The sequence below is a fragment of the Atractosteus spatula genome, chromosome 4, assembly GCF_055471065.1.
Source record: "Atractosteus spatula isolate fAtrSpa1 chromosome 4, fAtrSpa1.hap1, whole genome shotgun sequence".
Classification (NCBI taxonomy): domain Eukaryota; kingdom Metazoa; phylum Chordata; class Actinopteri; order Semionotiformes; family Lepisosteidae; genus Atractosteus; species Atractosteus spatula.
Window position 1 is genome coordinate 73,705,041 of NC_142709.1, and position 17,688 is coordinate 73,722,728.

At 42.6% G+C, this 17,688-nt stretch overlaps 2 protein-coding genes across 3 annotated transcripts in view; one reads left to right on the plus strand and one right to left on the minus strand.

Moving 5' to 3' along the window:
- The first annotated feature begins 4,924 nt into the window (after nt 1–4,924).
- On the plus strand, nt 4,925–12,910 carry LOC148837216 (DCN1-like protein 1). Its single transcript, XM_088913977.1, has 7 exons — nt 4,925–4,999; nt 6,294–6,510; nt 7,296–7,464; nt 9,378–9,508; nt 9,617–9,699; nt 10,459–10,555; nt 12,746–12,910. Exons 1-7 carry the CDS (start codon nt 4,925–4,927, stop codon nt 12,868–12,870), a joined length of 897 nt encoding a protein of 298 aa, XP_088770103.1. The 3' UTR covers nt 12,871–12,910.
- A 2,504-nt stretch (nt 12,911–15,414) lies between these two features.
- Nucleotides 15,415–17,688, minus strand: part of atp11b (ATPase phospholipid transporting 11B) — a 40,875-nt gene continuing 38,601 nt past the window's right edge. For both annotated transcript variants that reach the window (XM_088913142.1, XM_088913141.1), the window contains exon 30: nt 15,415–17,003. In XM_088913142.1, the coding sequence (XP_088769268.1) occupies nt 16,922–17,003 (82 nt within the window). In that variant the 3' untranslated portion in view covers nt 15,415–16,921. The remainder of the gene's footprint in view (nt 17,004–17,688) is intronic.

Here is a 17,688-nt window from a genome sequence, read left to right on the forward strand (position 1 = left end):
ATAGTCTGCTCACAGTGTCGATCACCGGAAGGTGTCTTTCACAGTGACTGGAATGCCCTGAGAGAGCAGGCATGGGGACAGACAGCTGTGTGCACACAAAGGGAAACCACTGCTGCAGTCAAGCACAGGAGCCTGTTTTATAATTAGCCATTCTAAAAACTGCCGGCTACGATCACAGCAGCCCAGCTTGGGAATAGCCAATTGCGAAGAGTAAACAGTTTCTAGACTGAATCAGGTACCTGTTTTGGTGCCGAGGGTAAAGTCTTTGCTGCAGCTCTGATGCCTTTCTACTGCAACAAGATATCGTTTCACAGCTTCTTTGTAGAAGGATTGCAGGCTGTCTGTGCCTAAAACAACAGAATTCTGTCATGTCTTTTGAAATAATTAATTCAATCATGTCTTTTTTGTTTTATTGGAACAGTGATACAATTAAAATTATCTTTAATGTGGTTTGAGAAGGAACACAGAGGTGAAAGGGAATTGTATTCAGGTAGAACAGTTGGGAAATGTGCTCCACATCTTTTACATTTCAGACTTCTGTCAAATGTATGTGAATAAGCTGGCTGATCAGCCCTTTCTGGTTCTTGCTAGAGTGTCTTCTGAATACACACATGCAACAGAAGCCTTTATACTCATTCGGTGTATGTTGTACTGGTAAAAATGTAATACTCATGAAGCTAAATATGTCTGTTACAACAGCAGAAGCCTTTAAAATTATTATTTACCAACAATTGAAAAGAAAATCTAGTCTGATTTCAGGTTTAGTTATTCTGACGATTTAAAATTGAATGAATTAAATGGTTATTTAAATTAAACTTAAATGATTTGATATGGAAATGCAAAACGACACTGAAAATTCCAGACTGTGGTGAATCTGAAGATGGTCCACATACGGCACATACGCATTCACACTTGTAGACCTCTCTGCCATCTGCATCACACTCTTGCCTGTTATCAGAGCCTCTGCTGTAGCCATGTGCAGCAGGAAACCCAGGGGAAAGGGCTGCCTGTCGGAAGACTGCATCACCATCTCCAGGAGCTCTGAGCCCTCCTCCAGCTTCGGAAGGCTCTTCCAAAGGGCGTGCTGAGCGTTTAGGGAACCCACTCTGTTACCAGCCTCGGACAGGACCATCGCTGCTTGATAGTGCTCCATTGCTGCAAGAACTGCACTGACACCCACTCACGACCTGTGCTGAAAGAGCTGTCCCACTCTCTGCCTGCAGGGGGGGCAGCTGAGTCCAGTGCCTCAGAGCTGTGATCTCATCCCCTGCTCGCTGCCCTGCTTGGCAGACCGGCCGAAACAGCAGTGTGCGGGCATGACTCCTGAGGAATCTCTGCTCGGGCGTCCTCACCTGGCTGCCCTTCCTAGCAGAGCAGACATGTTGTTCGCTGGAGGAATCGCCTCCACACACTGCTGTGGCTGAAGAATGCATTTGTTAAAGACAGCTGGCAGCAAGTAATAATTTACAGCCTTGTCAAGACAAACTATTTATACACATCCTCTGTGCTCTCCTGCGATTGCGTTCAGGTGTTGTTAAAAAGAAACCTCCACAACTCAATACAGGCATGACAGCGTACCATCATTACTTCACTGAAATTAAGGTAAATCACGTCAAACAGTTGCCCCACATCTACGATAAATTTAGGTTTTCATTTACTCCAACAGGGCTGAAGAGCACAGTGCTCAGAACACAGGGGACCATTTTCATTCTCACAGTTTCTTTCAAATTCTTTTTGTCTTCCAATGTGCAACAGAAGCTCTTACACTAATTCAATGTGTGTAAAGAAGAACCTTATTCTTTGCTTTTTCTGGCCATATGGAGGAAAAACTGAAAGAAGTGTCATGAAGAGCATATTTTAGACATTCCCTGAGATATTAAAAGTACATGATATTACATTTGAAAAAACAAAGAACACATCTTTACAAATGAAGTATATTTAATTATGGATGAATACAGTACATGTTTAATTTTCAAATAAAATATTTTCCAGACATTTGTTTTTAAAATACAGAAGTATATTTCTAAAGATGCACATGACACAAGCTTTTGTATGTTTCTGTTTCATAGCAAGGGGCTCCAGTTTGGCACTGATGAGGAAAGACCCTCCATTAGTGCTTTAAAGCATAGGGACTGTGGATTGTTTTTCCTGATTGTTGTATTTGTATAAATTGCTTCATTAATTAATGATGTTACATTCAGATGTTATCGTTAAACACATAGTGTCACAGTTTAATAAAAAACACACAATGAAACAAAGGAATAACTGTGTGCATGTAATTGCACCATGACAGTCTGTGCATTGAATGTCTTTCTATTGCAAGAAAATTATTTTGGGGGTCTCTGGTGTGCTGGTGGTGCAATTCTAATTTATAATTCAACCCAAACATCTTCTCTGCAAGATCAGCATGTTAATTTGTTTTGATTATTACTATGGTGCCACCACTACACTTCACAGAACACCCTGAATGTTCAATGAATCGTGTTTAGATTTTTTTTGCATAATTTCTTTGTTTGTATTTATATATTCAATACTGTGTTTCGTAAAGAGCACTGTAAATAAAACTGCATTCTTACGGTATACATATAAACATGTGTGTAATCTTCATCAAGTGGGTAAGAGCAATGCTGCCCCCATCCAGTGTTCAGTGATGACTGAACATTATCAGTAAGATAATGAAAAGACAAACCTCTGATCAGTTCCACAGTGGTCTCGCATTCAGCTCCCTGAGACTCTGGATCTGTTGGTGCTTGATTAGACCAGGTGAAATGCAGTGAGCATGTGTCAGCATTGAGTCAATCAACTAATTTCAAGTCAAGTCCACTTACTTTTTCACAAAGCTCTGTGGTCCATCAAGCTTCCTACCCGGTTAATGACTTTGAAAGCAACTCATGTCAGCAGCAAAGGCTGGATTGTGCACAGTATATCTGCGTGGAGGGAGGGGAGGTGAAACCAGAGTCATTAAGGTACCAATTACAGCAGCCATATCACCCTGCAGCTCACAACTAGCAGCCCACTGAAGCTCAACAGGTGTGAGCCAGGCCAGTACCTGGATGGGAGACTCCTGGGAAAGCTAACGTTGCTGCTGGAAGAGGTGTTAGTGGGGCCAGTAGGGGTCGCTCACTTTGTAGTCTGTGTGGGTCCTAATGCCCCAGTAGAGTATAGACTAAAAATGTGCTGGCTTTTGGGTGAGATGTAAAATTGAGGTCCGACTCCCTTTGGTCATTAAAAGCCTGTGGGGGCAGAGGTGGCCCTGTGACTAAGGATCTGCGCCTGTGGCTGGAAGGTTGCTGGTTCAAATCCTGTGGCTGGCAGAGGAATCCTACTCTGTTGGGCCCCTGAGCAAAGCCCTTAACCCCAACTGCTCCAGGGACGCTGTACAATGGCTGACCCTGCGCTCTGACCACAAGCTTCTCTCCTTGTGTGTGTGTCTGTGTCTCATGGAGAGCAAGCTGGGGTATGCAAAAAGACAAATTCCTAATGCAAGTAATTGTATATGGCCAATAAAGTGATCTTATAATCTTATCTTATAAAAATTCCAGGGAGTTTCTCGAGAGTAGGGGTGTTACCCTGGCATCATGGCCAAATATCTCCCAGTCCTTTACCAGTCATGGCCTCCTAATAATCCCCATCTTTGAACTGGCCTCATCACTCTGTTCTCCTCCCCACTGAGAGCTGGTGTGTGGGGAGTGTACTGGTGCACTCTGGCTGCCGTTGCATCATCCAGGTGGGGCTGCACACTGGTGGTGGAGGGGATCCCCATTACCTGTAGTTTCCAGAAAATAGTGCTATATTAATTTGAGAAATTATTCTTCTTATTATTATTATTATTATTTTACAGCAGTAATGCATTTTGTAACATTATGGGACCAGTAATGCAGAACAGGAGAAGAACAAATTATTTTGACATCAGTGATACTTCATTTACTGTAAGTTCATCTTCCATTTAATGAGCACTTTGAACCTGATGGCTTCTAACTCCAGGTCACTTAACCTTCTTCTCCTTCTGTGCTGCTTTTGAGCTGACAGCTGTAACATCAGTGCTAACAGGACCCTGGACATAATGTTTCTGTGCCAACAGTACTTCGGACACAATTCCCATCTTTTGTAAACTTCGCTGGCTCCCTGTGAAATTTAGTGAACAAAGTTTTTTCTGCTCATGTATCAGACTCTGAAGGGTCCAGATCCACATTATTTTAGGGATTGTACCTAAAATATTCTAGAGGGATTATAGGATTTCATGTTTATAGCAAATTTCTTTGTTTTGAATCTGACAATTTGGGACTTCTCCTGATGAAGACACGTTAGTTTATTTATTAACAAGATACACACCATGCAGGTCGGCGGTGAACCAAAATCCGTTACTTTGAAATAACAAGCCGGGGAAGCCGGGGACGCCGGCTCGGCTCGGCGCGGCGCGGGGAGGGCTGTGCCGCCCCCCGGCGGAGAGACAGGCCCGGCAGTGGAGCCCACTCGAGGCCCTTGGATGATCAGGGCGGAGGCTGTAGTACCGGACGGATTTAATGGACGGAGACAGGTCCTTAACAAGATATGTTAATAAATTCCTAAAATTAAGAAAAAAGAAAAAAAACTATTTTAGAAGAAAACACGTTTATAATATAAGCGCTTTGAGAAGCCACCTTTAAAGGCGCTATATAAAATAAAGTTTATTATTATTATTATTATTATAATATAAAGGGGTATTCCTGTAAGGTTTTGTTATTTCAAAGTAACGGATTTTGGTTCACCGCCGACCTGCATGGTGTGTTTCTATACAGCCCTCCTGTCTTTAGTGTGTGTGGGGACTTGCTGCCCCTGCCCCGTGTGAGGCTCGGTGCTGTCCCAGCCGTGCGGCCCCCGGCGTGTGCAGGAGGGCCGCTCTGACGCTGGGCCAGGAGCCGGAGCGCACGGTGCAGCAGTGCGCATGAGCAGGAAGCAGCAGTGGGAGCCAGAGAGAGGGAGAGAGAGGGACAGAGGGAGCCTGTCAGTTACAAACATGGTGAGTGCGATTCCACTTTGTTGTGTTTTGTTTGCGGACTCGCTTCCTTGATCTGCTTTTCTGGCCACCAGTCCCAACGCGGGCCGTGTCCCCTGCGCGGTGTTGGGGCTCGGGCGGCTGGTTTTGGATCGGGGGGCAGGAGGAAGAGAGAGAGAGTGGGGAGGTTAGGGGTTTCCTCTTGTACCGGTTTCAATTCATTGTTGGTGCAGCCCGGGGAAGCCGGGGACGCCGGCTCGGCTCGGCGTGGGGAGGGCTGCGCCACCGCCCGGCGGAGAGACAGGCCCGGCAGTGGAGCCCACTCGAGGCCCGTGGATGATCAGGGCCCGGGTGCGCGGAGGCTGTAGTACCGGGATATAATGCACGGAGGCAGGTCCTTCTCTGTTTTTGACAGATATTATTGTAAGAAGGCAAAGGGACGAAAGCCCCTCACCTTTGTGAAATAATTGATTTTACTGACGCCCTTAGTCGGTGGCTCTGGATTTGTGTTTTTGCTCTCCGCTGTGCGAGGAGATGCTTGCCCAGTATCGTAAACCGCCGGAGGTGAGAGGAAACAAATCGCACGCTTGAACAAACCCGGGGAAGCAGGACTGGCCCGTCGGGCAGGCTCTAACCCACCGGCGGGGCCGGCGGTAGTGTTGCGGAAGGTGAGGCCGGGGGAAGAGCTGTTTTACCGGCTGCACGCTGCCGGAGCGCCCCGGCATCACGGAAGTGCTGCACAGCCTCTGGGTCGGCAGCTGCAGGGGCTCCGGCCGTTGGCAGGTTACAGCACAAAGTACAACAAAGAAAGAAAACAAGGTCCCTTCGCCTGCATAAGACGCATTTTAAGTAATTCCCTAGCTATAGCGAAGCAGGCTGTTGACGGATGGCTGAAGTGTAAACGCCGGTGAAGTGGTTGGGGGTACCGGCGCAGGTGCGGCGGTGTTTGTCTTCAGATTTGTAGTCTCCTCTCCTGGTCGCCTCTGCCTCTCGCTTTCCACACTGTCTCTAGCGAGCCGACAGCAGCTCGCTGCGGGGCCACGTTGTGTAGTTCCTCCGATTAAAAGTCTGATTTCTCCGGCTGGGATGGTGGAAGAGTCCTGCCAGATCAGGCTAGGTGCTGGTGTCTGTGTCATTACCTTTCGAAATCAATCAGGAACAAGTTGTGATATTGAGGCAACAAAAAGCTTTGGAAGTCCCTCTTTGCTTTGTACCAGTGCGTATCTTTCAAACATGTCTATTTTATGTAGAGAGACACAATGCAAAACGGAGCAAACACTCAGAATCTTGACGGTAATGTGCTGGTTATTTCCCCCAGAACAAGCTGAAGTCCTCACAGAAGGATAAAGTTCGTCAGTTCATGATCTTCACCCAATCCAGTGAGAAGACTGCAGTGAGCTGCTTATCACAGAATGACTGGAAATTGGACGTTGCTACTGACAATTTTTTCCAAAACCCAGAACTTTACATCCGCGAGAGCCTAAAGGGTGTTTTGGACAGGAAAAAGTTAGAGCAGCTCTACAACAGGTACAGAGGTAAGCATGTAACAGTCTCTTCCTCACATTCATGGCCAGACATTCTGGAAAGCCTTTAAAACATTCTGAAGCTCTTCTTTCACATCCTTATATCACCGGCAAAGTGACTTTCTGAAAGCTGGGCAGTCAGAGCAATGCTTATTCCAGAGCTGCATTAAAATAAGGAATAAGCAGGTATATACTGTATTACACAACACTAGCCCCTTTCAGCTTTTGTTAGGAGTCTCATGTAACTCCTAAGAGGTGTGTAATGTCATAAGGAGAGAAAATATATGAGTCACACTGATCAGAAGTACCCTGGGCACCATTCATCTCCACAAAGCCCTTCAGCTTTGTTTCCTGAAGTAAGCAAGTGTGTAAAGGAAAAATGCAGCATGAATCGCCTGTTAACTCCCCTGGTGCAGGGAGATTAGGACTTGTCAAAAATATATGGTTTCGCTATTTGGACACGTGACTAAAAATCGTTTGCTGTGGTAGCTGTCCTCCGAGAGCAGCAGGCTCTGCCATGTTTTGAAGGGTCGCTGGTACTGCTGTCTTACACTGATGTTTCAGATGCTGTCGGTTTGTCAGAATTCCTTTCCTTTGCCATGAGTGAGGAAGACAGCCCCACCTTCAGTGGGCTCTTGATGGCCCAGAAATGATGTGAAATGAAATGAGGTGTGCACTGCACCCTCTCGAAGAACGAGCTGGCATGCAGCTGTAACAGGAAAAACACTCTTCTCCTTTTGTTAAAGTGCACTGTGAGACGAGCACTCCATCTGGACCTGTTCTTTTTCTTTCCTCAGATCCTCAAGATGATAACAAGATTGGTATAGATGGCATACAGCAGTTCTGTGACGATCTTGGACTTGATCCTGCTAGTATAAGTGTCCTCGTTATTGCTTGGAAATTCAGAGCAGCAACGCAGTGCGAGTTCTCGAAACAGGAGTTTATGGACGGTATGACTGAGCAAGGGTAAGCTAAAGATATACAGACACTCCTGGTCCTCGAGGGGGGTGGCTGGGGTAATGGGATTGTTGGTGTGATGGCCCATCACAAACTTTTATGGTTTCAAGATGGATTTCTGTGTTTTCGTCAAAATCTATAAATCGAGACACAGAAGGGTTATAATGTGTGACCCCTGGGTCTCCTGTAATTCAATTGTGCCTGACTTAAACTGTTCTGTGTATGTATACTGACACGCAAGGATAACACAGCAGTCTTAAGTTTGGTCACATGATGTCATTTCCATTTTATTGAATTGGATAGTTTCTTGGAATAACAATCATATGGTTTCCTACAAATAGTTAAGTGCTCAGTGCTGGATGTGTGTGTTGAGTTAAATTTGCAAGAATGTATTGTTGAACATTCTGTGCAAACAGGCATTCAATAAAACATAACTGTATTGAACACGAGATCAGTGAAAGATGTCACCACACCCTGCTTCAGTCATGAAGATCACCTGTTTGCTGTGGACATGGATGACGGTGGCCTGTCTGTGAGGGATGGTGCCCTGAGAGTGAGATGTTCTGCTCCCACAACCTGCACACTAGCGCAGAGAGACCTGGAAACCGGCTCTATGAGCCACAAGCCGGTCCTGACAGGTAGATGGTCACTAGGATCCACCTGTGTAGCAGAATGCAGACCGGCTGTCAGTGAAAAGGATATGCACGCTAGGATGACACTTTAGAGATGAAATCGACATCTTCTGTGGCCAGGGAACATCTGGGGTGGCAAAGAGCAGTGTGGAGTTTTCATTCACCAGTGAGCGCTGTCTCGCACCCATCAGACCTGACGAGACCGAAGACTGGGTGAAAGAGTGAGGATGTTGGTCTGCTCACGCCAGCCGGTGGGGCTCTGAGAGTGTGATGATGTGGGCAGGGATCTCTTCAGACTGCGCAGGGATGCACTGAGAGTCCTTGGGCCAACAGTGTTTCTCTTCTTGCAAGCCAGTGTCGGTGTGATTAGGGTCTCCGCTAAGCAAATTCCACATAATTAAAGTGCGAAACATCCAGTGATGCATAACCTCACAGTGATAAGACTGTTATAGAACAATACTAATGTCTTCCCACGGCTGTGGTCTTCTTGTAAGTCTGTTAGTTAAAATAGTTTCTAGTAATTGTTGATAAAAACTACCCTACACAAAGGGTTGTGGGGGTCAGGAACAAGCTACTTAGCCATGGCTTCAGAGACTGAACCCTGATGTCTTTCATGAAACAGCTAGATGAGATCCTCACATCAATAAGCCCCAGCTCCTTTGTAACCTTCCTTCTGTATAATTATATTTGCTTATTAAACACTATTAATAGGACACTTAAGTAGAACCGTCTTGCTAATACTATAAACTGGTGACAGCGGTGACTGGTCAGCCTTGGCCAGCTAACAGCTGTGTCTCCAGAGGCTGACCAGGTCTGTGTGTCAGGGCTGCCAGGGTAGTGTTAAGGCTCTGGGAGGTCTTGATGCCAGCCTGGTTGTTCCTGTTTTGACCGTGTGTAACATATAATATTGAAGGATTATTTAGATACTTCGACCCATACTTAAGTTCAGATGTGTGTGATTTTGTTGGACACCTGTGTTTAAAATCCATGTAACCCCAGATCTGTGTGTCATTTGTGCATCAGTGTAGAGATGTGGGCATTCTAGGTGAGCAGAGCATCAGGCTTGTTTATGGACTCAGGGAACCTGGCAGTGATGTTGTCAGAGAATCCAGTTTCTACTCACTTCAGTTGAATTTGTTTTGTAGTTACAGAAGTGGGTGGAGCTGGGAGCCACGTGGCTGTTCTTTACATTTTGTTTCCTGGATGTTTTTTTCCCTGTTTTTTAAACCTGTGGTTTTAGAACCTCTTGCTGCAATTGTTACTGATGAAAACTCTTGTGTTTTGTCCAAGGTGTGACAGTATAGAAAAACTAAAAGCACAGCTGCCAAAAATGGAACAAGAGTTAAAAGACCAAGGGAAATTTAAGGATTTTTATCAGTTTACATTTAACTTTGCAAAGAACCCTGGGCAAAAAGGTTTAGGTATGTATGAACCTTGATTTTGTATTTTTTTAAAATGCTTTTTGGCATTAGCTTCCAGAAGTATAGTACCTGAGGTAAAATATTTGTTTTTGAATTTATTCCTCACAGATTTAGAAATGGCAATTGCATATTGGAATTTAGTACTTCAAGGAAGATTCAAATTCTTAGATCTGTGGAACAAGTTTTTATTGGTAAGTTATTCTTCATGTTTAAAACTGATCTTGTGTAAATAACGTGCCCAGTTTTATTGTTGATACTAATGTTAGAGCAGCTTGTGTCCCATCCTGAGGTCTTCTTTGCTGTTCTGATTAACCCCCAGGATCTCTTCCAACCACTTTTTGGCGGATTATAGGTAATCTGCTGCCAGAGCTGGGTCAGGTAGTTTTTACAGACCCTCGCAGAGAGGGAGACTCTCTGGGTACAGGCACAGCTCCTTTTCTGTCCTAAATAAACCGGTCTTCAGTTTGATCTTGTCGATTCTTTATTTGTACCGGTGTGGATTTGAATGCTTGCGTATACTGTAACTTGAGTAGGACTGCCTTTGTGGTTTCCTCCTGAGTGTCACGTTGCCTGATAGAGAGGGCTGACACTGTGGCCCAGAGGGACTCACTGGCTCTCTGGCTGACCTAAGAACATAAGAAAGGTCACTTCCACATCCCCCTGTGTGCCTCCTGCTCTCGGTTTTAAACGCTCTCACAGCTACTGCTCGTGCCCTCCGGCGAGTGTTTTAATGCTCACTCTGAAGTATGTCCCTGATGCCAGTGTCTCCTCTCCCAGAGATGGGGTCACCTGCTGCACTGCTAGCTGTGCCAGTGCTGGCTTCAGAGGAGATTCTTCTGCAGTCTCTTTCTGATCTTCAGAAAGACAGGGATCAAGCAGATCTGTGATGCAGCACAGATGCTGCGATGCAGAAATTTTGTTTGCTCACTCTTTTTCTTTTTATCCTTTAGGAACATCATAAAAGGTCAATACCGAAAGACACCTGGAACCTACTCTTAGATTTCAGCACAATGATAGCTGACGACATGTCAAATTATGATGAGGAAGGTATATATCATCTGACTCTTCTAATCATTACTAAGTGCAACAGACTTATTATAAGGAGAAGTCAAGTTTTCTGTTTTTAAATTAGAGGCTTGAGTTGCAGAGCTAGTAGGAAGTATGTTTTTTAAAAGATAGGTCTTCTTTGACTTCAGCAGAATGGACACGCTTCCACCGTATTTGTAAAACATACATTTACAGATCTTCTAAAAAGATCTGGTAATGAAAGAACCTACAGAACTGTTGGGTAGTGTTATTGAGGAAGTTGATCTGTTGCTTTCTGTTTGTTCATATACAATGATGAATTGTAATTAAAGCTAAGAAGCCATGGGCTTTACTATTCTTGGCTTTGATTTCTGCTGTTTTGTAGGTGCGTGGCCAGTCCTTATTGATGACTTTGTGGAGTTTGCTCGACCACAGATTGGCACGAGAAGTACAACGGTCTAGTGCCGTCTAGTGAAAACCTCCTCCAGAATGTACATATTTTGTACAAGTCAAGTCACACCTGAAACTTGCAGTCAACAAAGCGCTGATGACTGGACTTTGCTGAAGATCAATCCTTCTGTTCCATTCTGAGGGTTGAGATGCAAGAGACATTCAAAAAAGCATATCTTATCAGTCATCTGATGGTGGTTTGGGCTTCTATCTTTAGTATGGGCCTCCTTTTGTATTTATTACAGCCAGCTGGAGTTTGTCCACTCTTCTGGGCTATCCTTAATATTCTTTTACCAGTCTTGGTCTGTGCTGTTTGTTTGAAGCATCAGTTATTTACATGAAGCACAATTCTGTCTTGAAATCAGAACACGAGGTTCTATTAACGAATGTCAAGTACATCTTCCTTTTAATGCTCTTCAAAGCGTTAGATCTTTGGCTTTTCCTTCATTTCTTATTTTAATAAAATTTTCAGTGACAGACCAGTACAAATTGTTTATTCTAACAATTTTTAAAGGAATATCAGGTTATTCCGATAGGGCAGAAACTATGATTTTGTGTAGATAATGATTGCATTAATTAGGCGTATATAAAATGATCGGCGGCCACTTGTTGCTTATTATACCAGCGTTGATCATTTGTGCTCGTCTGCCACTTGTGAGATTGTCTGTAAAGGCTTCATGTAATTCAGGCTAATATGTGTTTTAATTTGTTTAACCCTATTTGGTGTGTACAAATTTTTACCTTTTAGAGAATTCTTTTTGCAAAAGAAAATGGTCAATACTGTTTTGATAAGTGTCTGCTGCTAGGTCTAATGACACAGTTCCTCACACAGGAAATTGAAACTCCATCCGTTGAATTGAACAGTATTGTGAAAGTAACACTTCGAGAAGATACTTAATCTTGAAGGTTTATAAAGATGTAGTAGCCTGACTAACAGATCTGTCCTCTGAGTAAACCTTTCAGACTTCATCTTTGTATATGAGCCAAGACAGCAATGATTCTCTTCAGATTGTCGGATATTATTTTTTGAATTGTGAAAAACTTTATTTAGATAACTGTCATTCCTGTTGTCACTCTTGAAGAAATCTTCATGGGACGTAAGAAGGAGATAATGTTCACTTATAAGATGAAAGCCAAAACAGTCCAGATTGATATGATGCTTTTTTAGGTTCTTTTCTACACTTATTTATAACAGAAATGAATTATAAAAGCAGTACAAGACTTGTGAGGTGGGGAACAGTTGGAAATGTACCAAGTTTTCACGTGTAATGGCAGGAATTCTTAACCGGAAAGATGCAAAAGGAAATTTCCAACCTGCACAGAGCATCCTTTTTCCACTTTCTTGGGCAATGTTACTGCTGTCTATCTTCAAGTGTAACCACCTAAATAGTGTAAATTAATGTGGACTTGTATAAAATATGCATAAAGGTAAAATGGATACTCTCTGCTGTAATAAATTGGGAAAGGCTGTATTCTTGAAAGAAAACTTAAGAAAAATGTTTTTTTTTCTTTTGTGCTGCATTATCTTAATGTCAAGTTATTGAAAATTAATGTAAAATTCACATCCATGAAAAGACACATGACTATGAAGGCTTATTCAGATAGAGTGTTTTACTAACCAGCAGCAGAAAGGATATGGGGATTCAAGTTTTTTTCCTATGTTGCAGAAGGACTGTGGAATGCAATTTGATTTTATTTATACCTTTTTTAAGTAAAGTTTTTGTACTAGCATTTGTAAAATCACATTTTTTTTCTGTTGAGGTGGGGAAGGCAGTTCAGAAGTGCTGGTTGAAGGACAGAAACCATGTTCATGCTGCCTGTGCTCATCAAAATGTAAAGTCCTCCAAGCATTCACGAAAATTCAGAGTGGTACTGCATTGTTATAATTACTATGTAATTATAAAATAAATTGATTGAAGCTTGAAATGTCTTTGCTGAGCAGGTGAACCCTTGGTCTTACTCTAATGTCATGGAGTGCCTGTGCCTGTGACACAGTGGGTGGGTTTTAAAATACCTCTTGGATGTGTTTTTTTGTCAGGAACATGTTTTAAAAAATGTGAAGGGATTGAACTATTCTTTGGTGAGTAATATTTTCATCTATCCACCTTTCGTCATACTGATCACTTTGCACATATCAAAGTGCTTTTAGTAATAGCACATTTCAATTTGAAGAGTCTTTAAGTTCGTTATGCTTCTGACAGAGTATTGTAGAACTTTCTGAGGGACTTGTTTAAATGCAGTCACCCAAATTTTGATAGACTGGATTATAGTGTGGTGTAATTATGGTTATGGAACAAAATTCTTGTACAGACGTAATCCAGAACTATATATGTAATCAATTATTTTAAACAAAAGCCTGTTCTTCCAAAAAATGCAAAATTAAAAGACTGATATAGATTGAATAGTCTGGTAGATGTAACTTAGACACCTGTTTTATTAAAAAAAAAACTTAATTTTGTGATGTCAGCAGATAAGACTGAAAACGTGAAAAACCCCACAATGCTGTTTTTTTGTGAATTGCGGTTGTCTTTGAATTTTTGTATTAGGGTCTGTTTAAATATATGCACAATATATGTGTAAACAAAATGCAGTATTTTTGTATTAGGTTCAGGATGGTTGAAATGAAAGGCCAGTGTTGTTTGCACACTGATGGAATAAGACACGAGAGGATTTTTCCATGAAATGTTGGTGAAGACCTGCATTTCTTTCTGCAGTTTTTAGAAGTATCATTTGTCTGATTTGTTTGATCTTTATTTACAGTCCCATACCACTATATCTGAAAATATTCTGTTCCATAGTAGAAGTGTGTTCCAGTTACTATGGGGAGTGGCCTAAATCAGTGGTATGTTCCAACAATTTGGAGGATTGTAAAGTAGTAGCAGACCAGGCCTTCACTTTGTATTGCACTGTTTCCCAGCCATTTCCAGGCCTAGACACGCCCCCATTAATAGAAATGTTGTATGACACACACCTCTGCACCCTTATGAATTATTGAACTGGTCTCAGTCTGAACTCTGAGCTTGTCTCGGTGAACAGAGCTGCTTCATCTCATCAGAAACCGTTGACTGTGCCACTTGCCACAGCACACCTGCTTTCAGACACTTTATTTCTAATGTTCACCAGGCTTGAAAAATTGGACCTGGAACAGCTAGGCTGCAGAAGATGGCAATAAGAGATCGTAAAGATTACTTGGTCCAGGGTAACCAGATATTAGTTTGCCACTGTTATCCAGGAGGCCAACAGCATGTCATCAAAATTAGTTTTTATTTTTAAAAATAACAGGTCCCATAATGTTACAAAATGTATTACTGCTATAAAATAATTCCTTAAACTTATATGGTGCTATTTTCTGGACATTCCACTCAAAGTGCTTTACAGGTAATGGGGATCCCCTCCACCACCAGCAGTGTGCAGCCCCACTGGATGATGCAACAGTACACTCCCCACATACCAGCTCTCAGTGGTTCAGAGATGGGGATTATTAATGTGCCATGATTGATAAAGGCCTGGAGAAAATTTGGCCAGGACGCCAGGGTAATACTCTACTCCTTTCGAGAAAGGCCCTGGGATTTTTTTGTGACCATGGTCAGGACCTCAGTTTTGTTTTGAGACCATGGAGAGTCGGGACCTCAGTTTTGTTTTGAAGGACAGTACCTTTTTTTTTACGGAATAGTGTCCCCATCACTATTCTGGGGTTTAAGGATTCACACAGACTGCAGGGTGAGCGCCCCCTACTGGCCCCACTAACTTCTTCCAGCAGCTGCCTTAGCTTTCCCAGGAGTCTCCATCCAGGTACTGGCCAGACTCACACTGCTGAGCTCCAGTGGGTTGTCAGGTGGGAGTTACAGGATGACAGTTTGCTATAAATAAAAGGCAGTGTTGCTCTTCTATCAGAACAGAGAGCAACTTCTCTCACAGAGCGTTATGTATAGTTGAGAACCCATTTCATCCATCACTGAAGGCAGCAGGCTCCCGGTTATTGCACAACAGTATGTATGTTACAGGTTTAAGAGCTGATGTATGATGCAGAATGTCTGAACAAACAAACTACTGGCCTACAGTAAAGGAATGACATTTCCCAGCCCCCCTGAGCACGTGTGGGATGCTCTGAAGGCTCACAGCAGACAGTTCAGTCACTGCCAAGCATTTTGTGGACAGATGCTTGGCTGGCAGCGTGTTCTCACTTCTCCATGCACACCTGTGAACATTCAGCAGATTTAAGGCCATGTCGTCTTGCTGCTGGAGGTGGAAATGTCCTGCTCTTCGAGAGGACTGTTCTCTAACAGTGCTCGATAGGGAGGTATATCAGCTTATAGTCACTCCCACAAAAGCATCAGTTTCCCGTGTGAAAAAAAGCAAAAAACAAAGCTAAGACTAAAGAACATCTTCCTACTTGCCTGGCTCTCATAAACAAGCAATCAAACAGTGTACGAGTAACAGCATTTGTCTTTTATTTAATAAGAACAACAGAAACACACAGGAAAAAATGAAAGGTTTGACATGACATCCAAGTCAGACAGTGTCCAAGGTCCTACAGGGTTCTTATTGCTAAAGTACATAAACAGTTTGACTAGTAACCACAAATACAGGTCGATCCAGGTTTTGATGTTGTTTAAAAAAAAGGCAGACTTGTCAGCAAATTGAACTGCATTCCTGGTTTCAGGTACTTGTAAAATGAACTCTAATTTAAAAACGTATTAGAATAATTAAGAAATATAATATATAATACAATTTCCACAGCTTTCTTGTACTGTACTCTGCATACAGATTTAATTTACAACCTTTGAAATCATTTGAACAGTCTAGGCACCTGCTGACTTTACCCTTTTATCCATAATCGTACGTTTAAATAATTTCTATGGCCGGAAAAGTCACAAGAAAAAACATCAAGGGATTTTAATCAGCAGCATCTTCAAGTCTTCATTGCTCATACTGTTGAGGTAAGAGGTACTTTCCTCCATGAAAAAAACAACCAAAATTCCCAGAAGAATCTGTCAAATGACAGCCTGCAAAGAGAGACTGCAGGACATTGTCTTTCCTTGCACACCTCATGTTCACTGGTCACTACAGTTACACAGAAACAAATGATTTCACTGCTAGTCAGTTTAAAACGGTTGTCTCTTCCTGCTCTGCCCTTGCAATCAGAGGGCAAGGGCTCTGATTTCCATAGGGCCATAGGCTTCCCATCACTGTGACCCCATGCCCTTCGAACAGCTGACAGGGACAGCGCACGCAGCACTGAGAAGAGGTGGTCTAGTTAAAAAATGAGGATGAAATAATGACAAAGTTGATGGGGGATATAACGTGTTGCAATGAGAGATTAAAAACAAAGAAAATGTGCAAGCCATATTCTCCCAGCAGTTCAAAGCCTGACATGCAATACTCCTTTTCTCTCAGACGGGTTACACATTAAAGTTGAGTAAAAGCTCAAGCAGATATGGAAGAGCCAGACTTTTATAAAATCTCTGCAGCGCAGCTCTCACATTTTCACACCTGAAAAATCAGGTCTTATAAAACTGAGAATATGGGTTTAAAGGATCACCTGTTTTCCTCAGGAAAGATGATAGATCCTTTAAACTAATGTCAAAAAGAGCTCATGTGAAGGCACAGGACCACTGCAAGCCACTAAAGCAAAAGCAGATATCACTGTTTCAGAGATTCACTGGATAAACTACAGATTCTGCTCTTCCTCTGTTCTGACAAATTTCATAGACTGGTGTTAAAAACTGGTCTTTGGTGTCATTTTATTTCCTTTTCCTAATAACTGAAATTGTAAAAATAAAATCGGTCAAGGGGCCAAGATCTATAAGGTCCTGTGGGAGACGGACCCATAAATAACAGAGTAAGGCTCCTTTCAAAACTCAGACATGAGAGGTGGGATCTAAGCACAAGGCAACAGCAAGCTGTCTTGTCTCGGCCATTACTGTCCCCTGTACGTTAGCAATGAGAGGCCTCCACTGCCGACAGAGTCAAGATGCTTCGGTCATTCGAATAGACGGGATCCATGTCGCTCCACGATCTAAAAGCAGCAACAACAATGAACAGAAAAGGTTGAACATCTCAAAACTAGATTTAAGGTACTGTACATATCTCCCTAATGAAAGCAGCAGAGAACCTATCCTAAGTCTCCCCTGTACTGTCACAACTGAGGAAAAGACAGATGGACAGTTCTGTGAGATACTGTCTCCCCTGTGGATACCTAGGGCATCTGTTTGCTTTTATTCCACAAGCATATTAAATATACTTGCACTGTTCTGCAGATTGTGTGACTTTTACCATCCATCCTTGCCCTGTCAGTGATCTCTCACCCTTACGCTTTCGTGACCTTTCAGAAAAGTCAGGAAGATGATCTGGATGCATTGTTCACAACGACAAACCAAAAGACAAACACAAAGTGAAAATGGGGTGAAAATGCAAAATGCAAGTGGTTTCTGTGCACAAGCTTTAAATGGAATCATAGCAGCAACTGACATTTCACAGCCTATGGCTTTTTCTCAGATACACTGTATATAAACATTAGTACTAGCTGTGATTGGTCCAAGTGAAAACATTATACATTTTCATCCTGGAATATGTATGTTTTCAATGCATATATATAGACACACTATATACATATATGTAATGAAAAATACCAATTCAGGCTATTGCTGTACAGCGATTTACATTTTCTATAAATAGAAAAATATATGGCTTACTCTAATTCA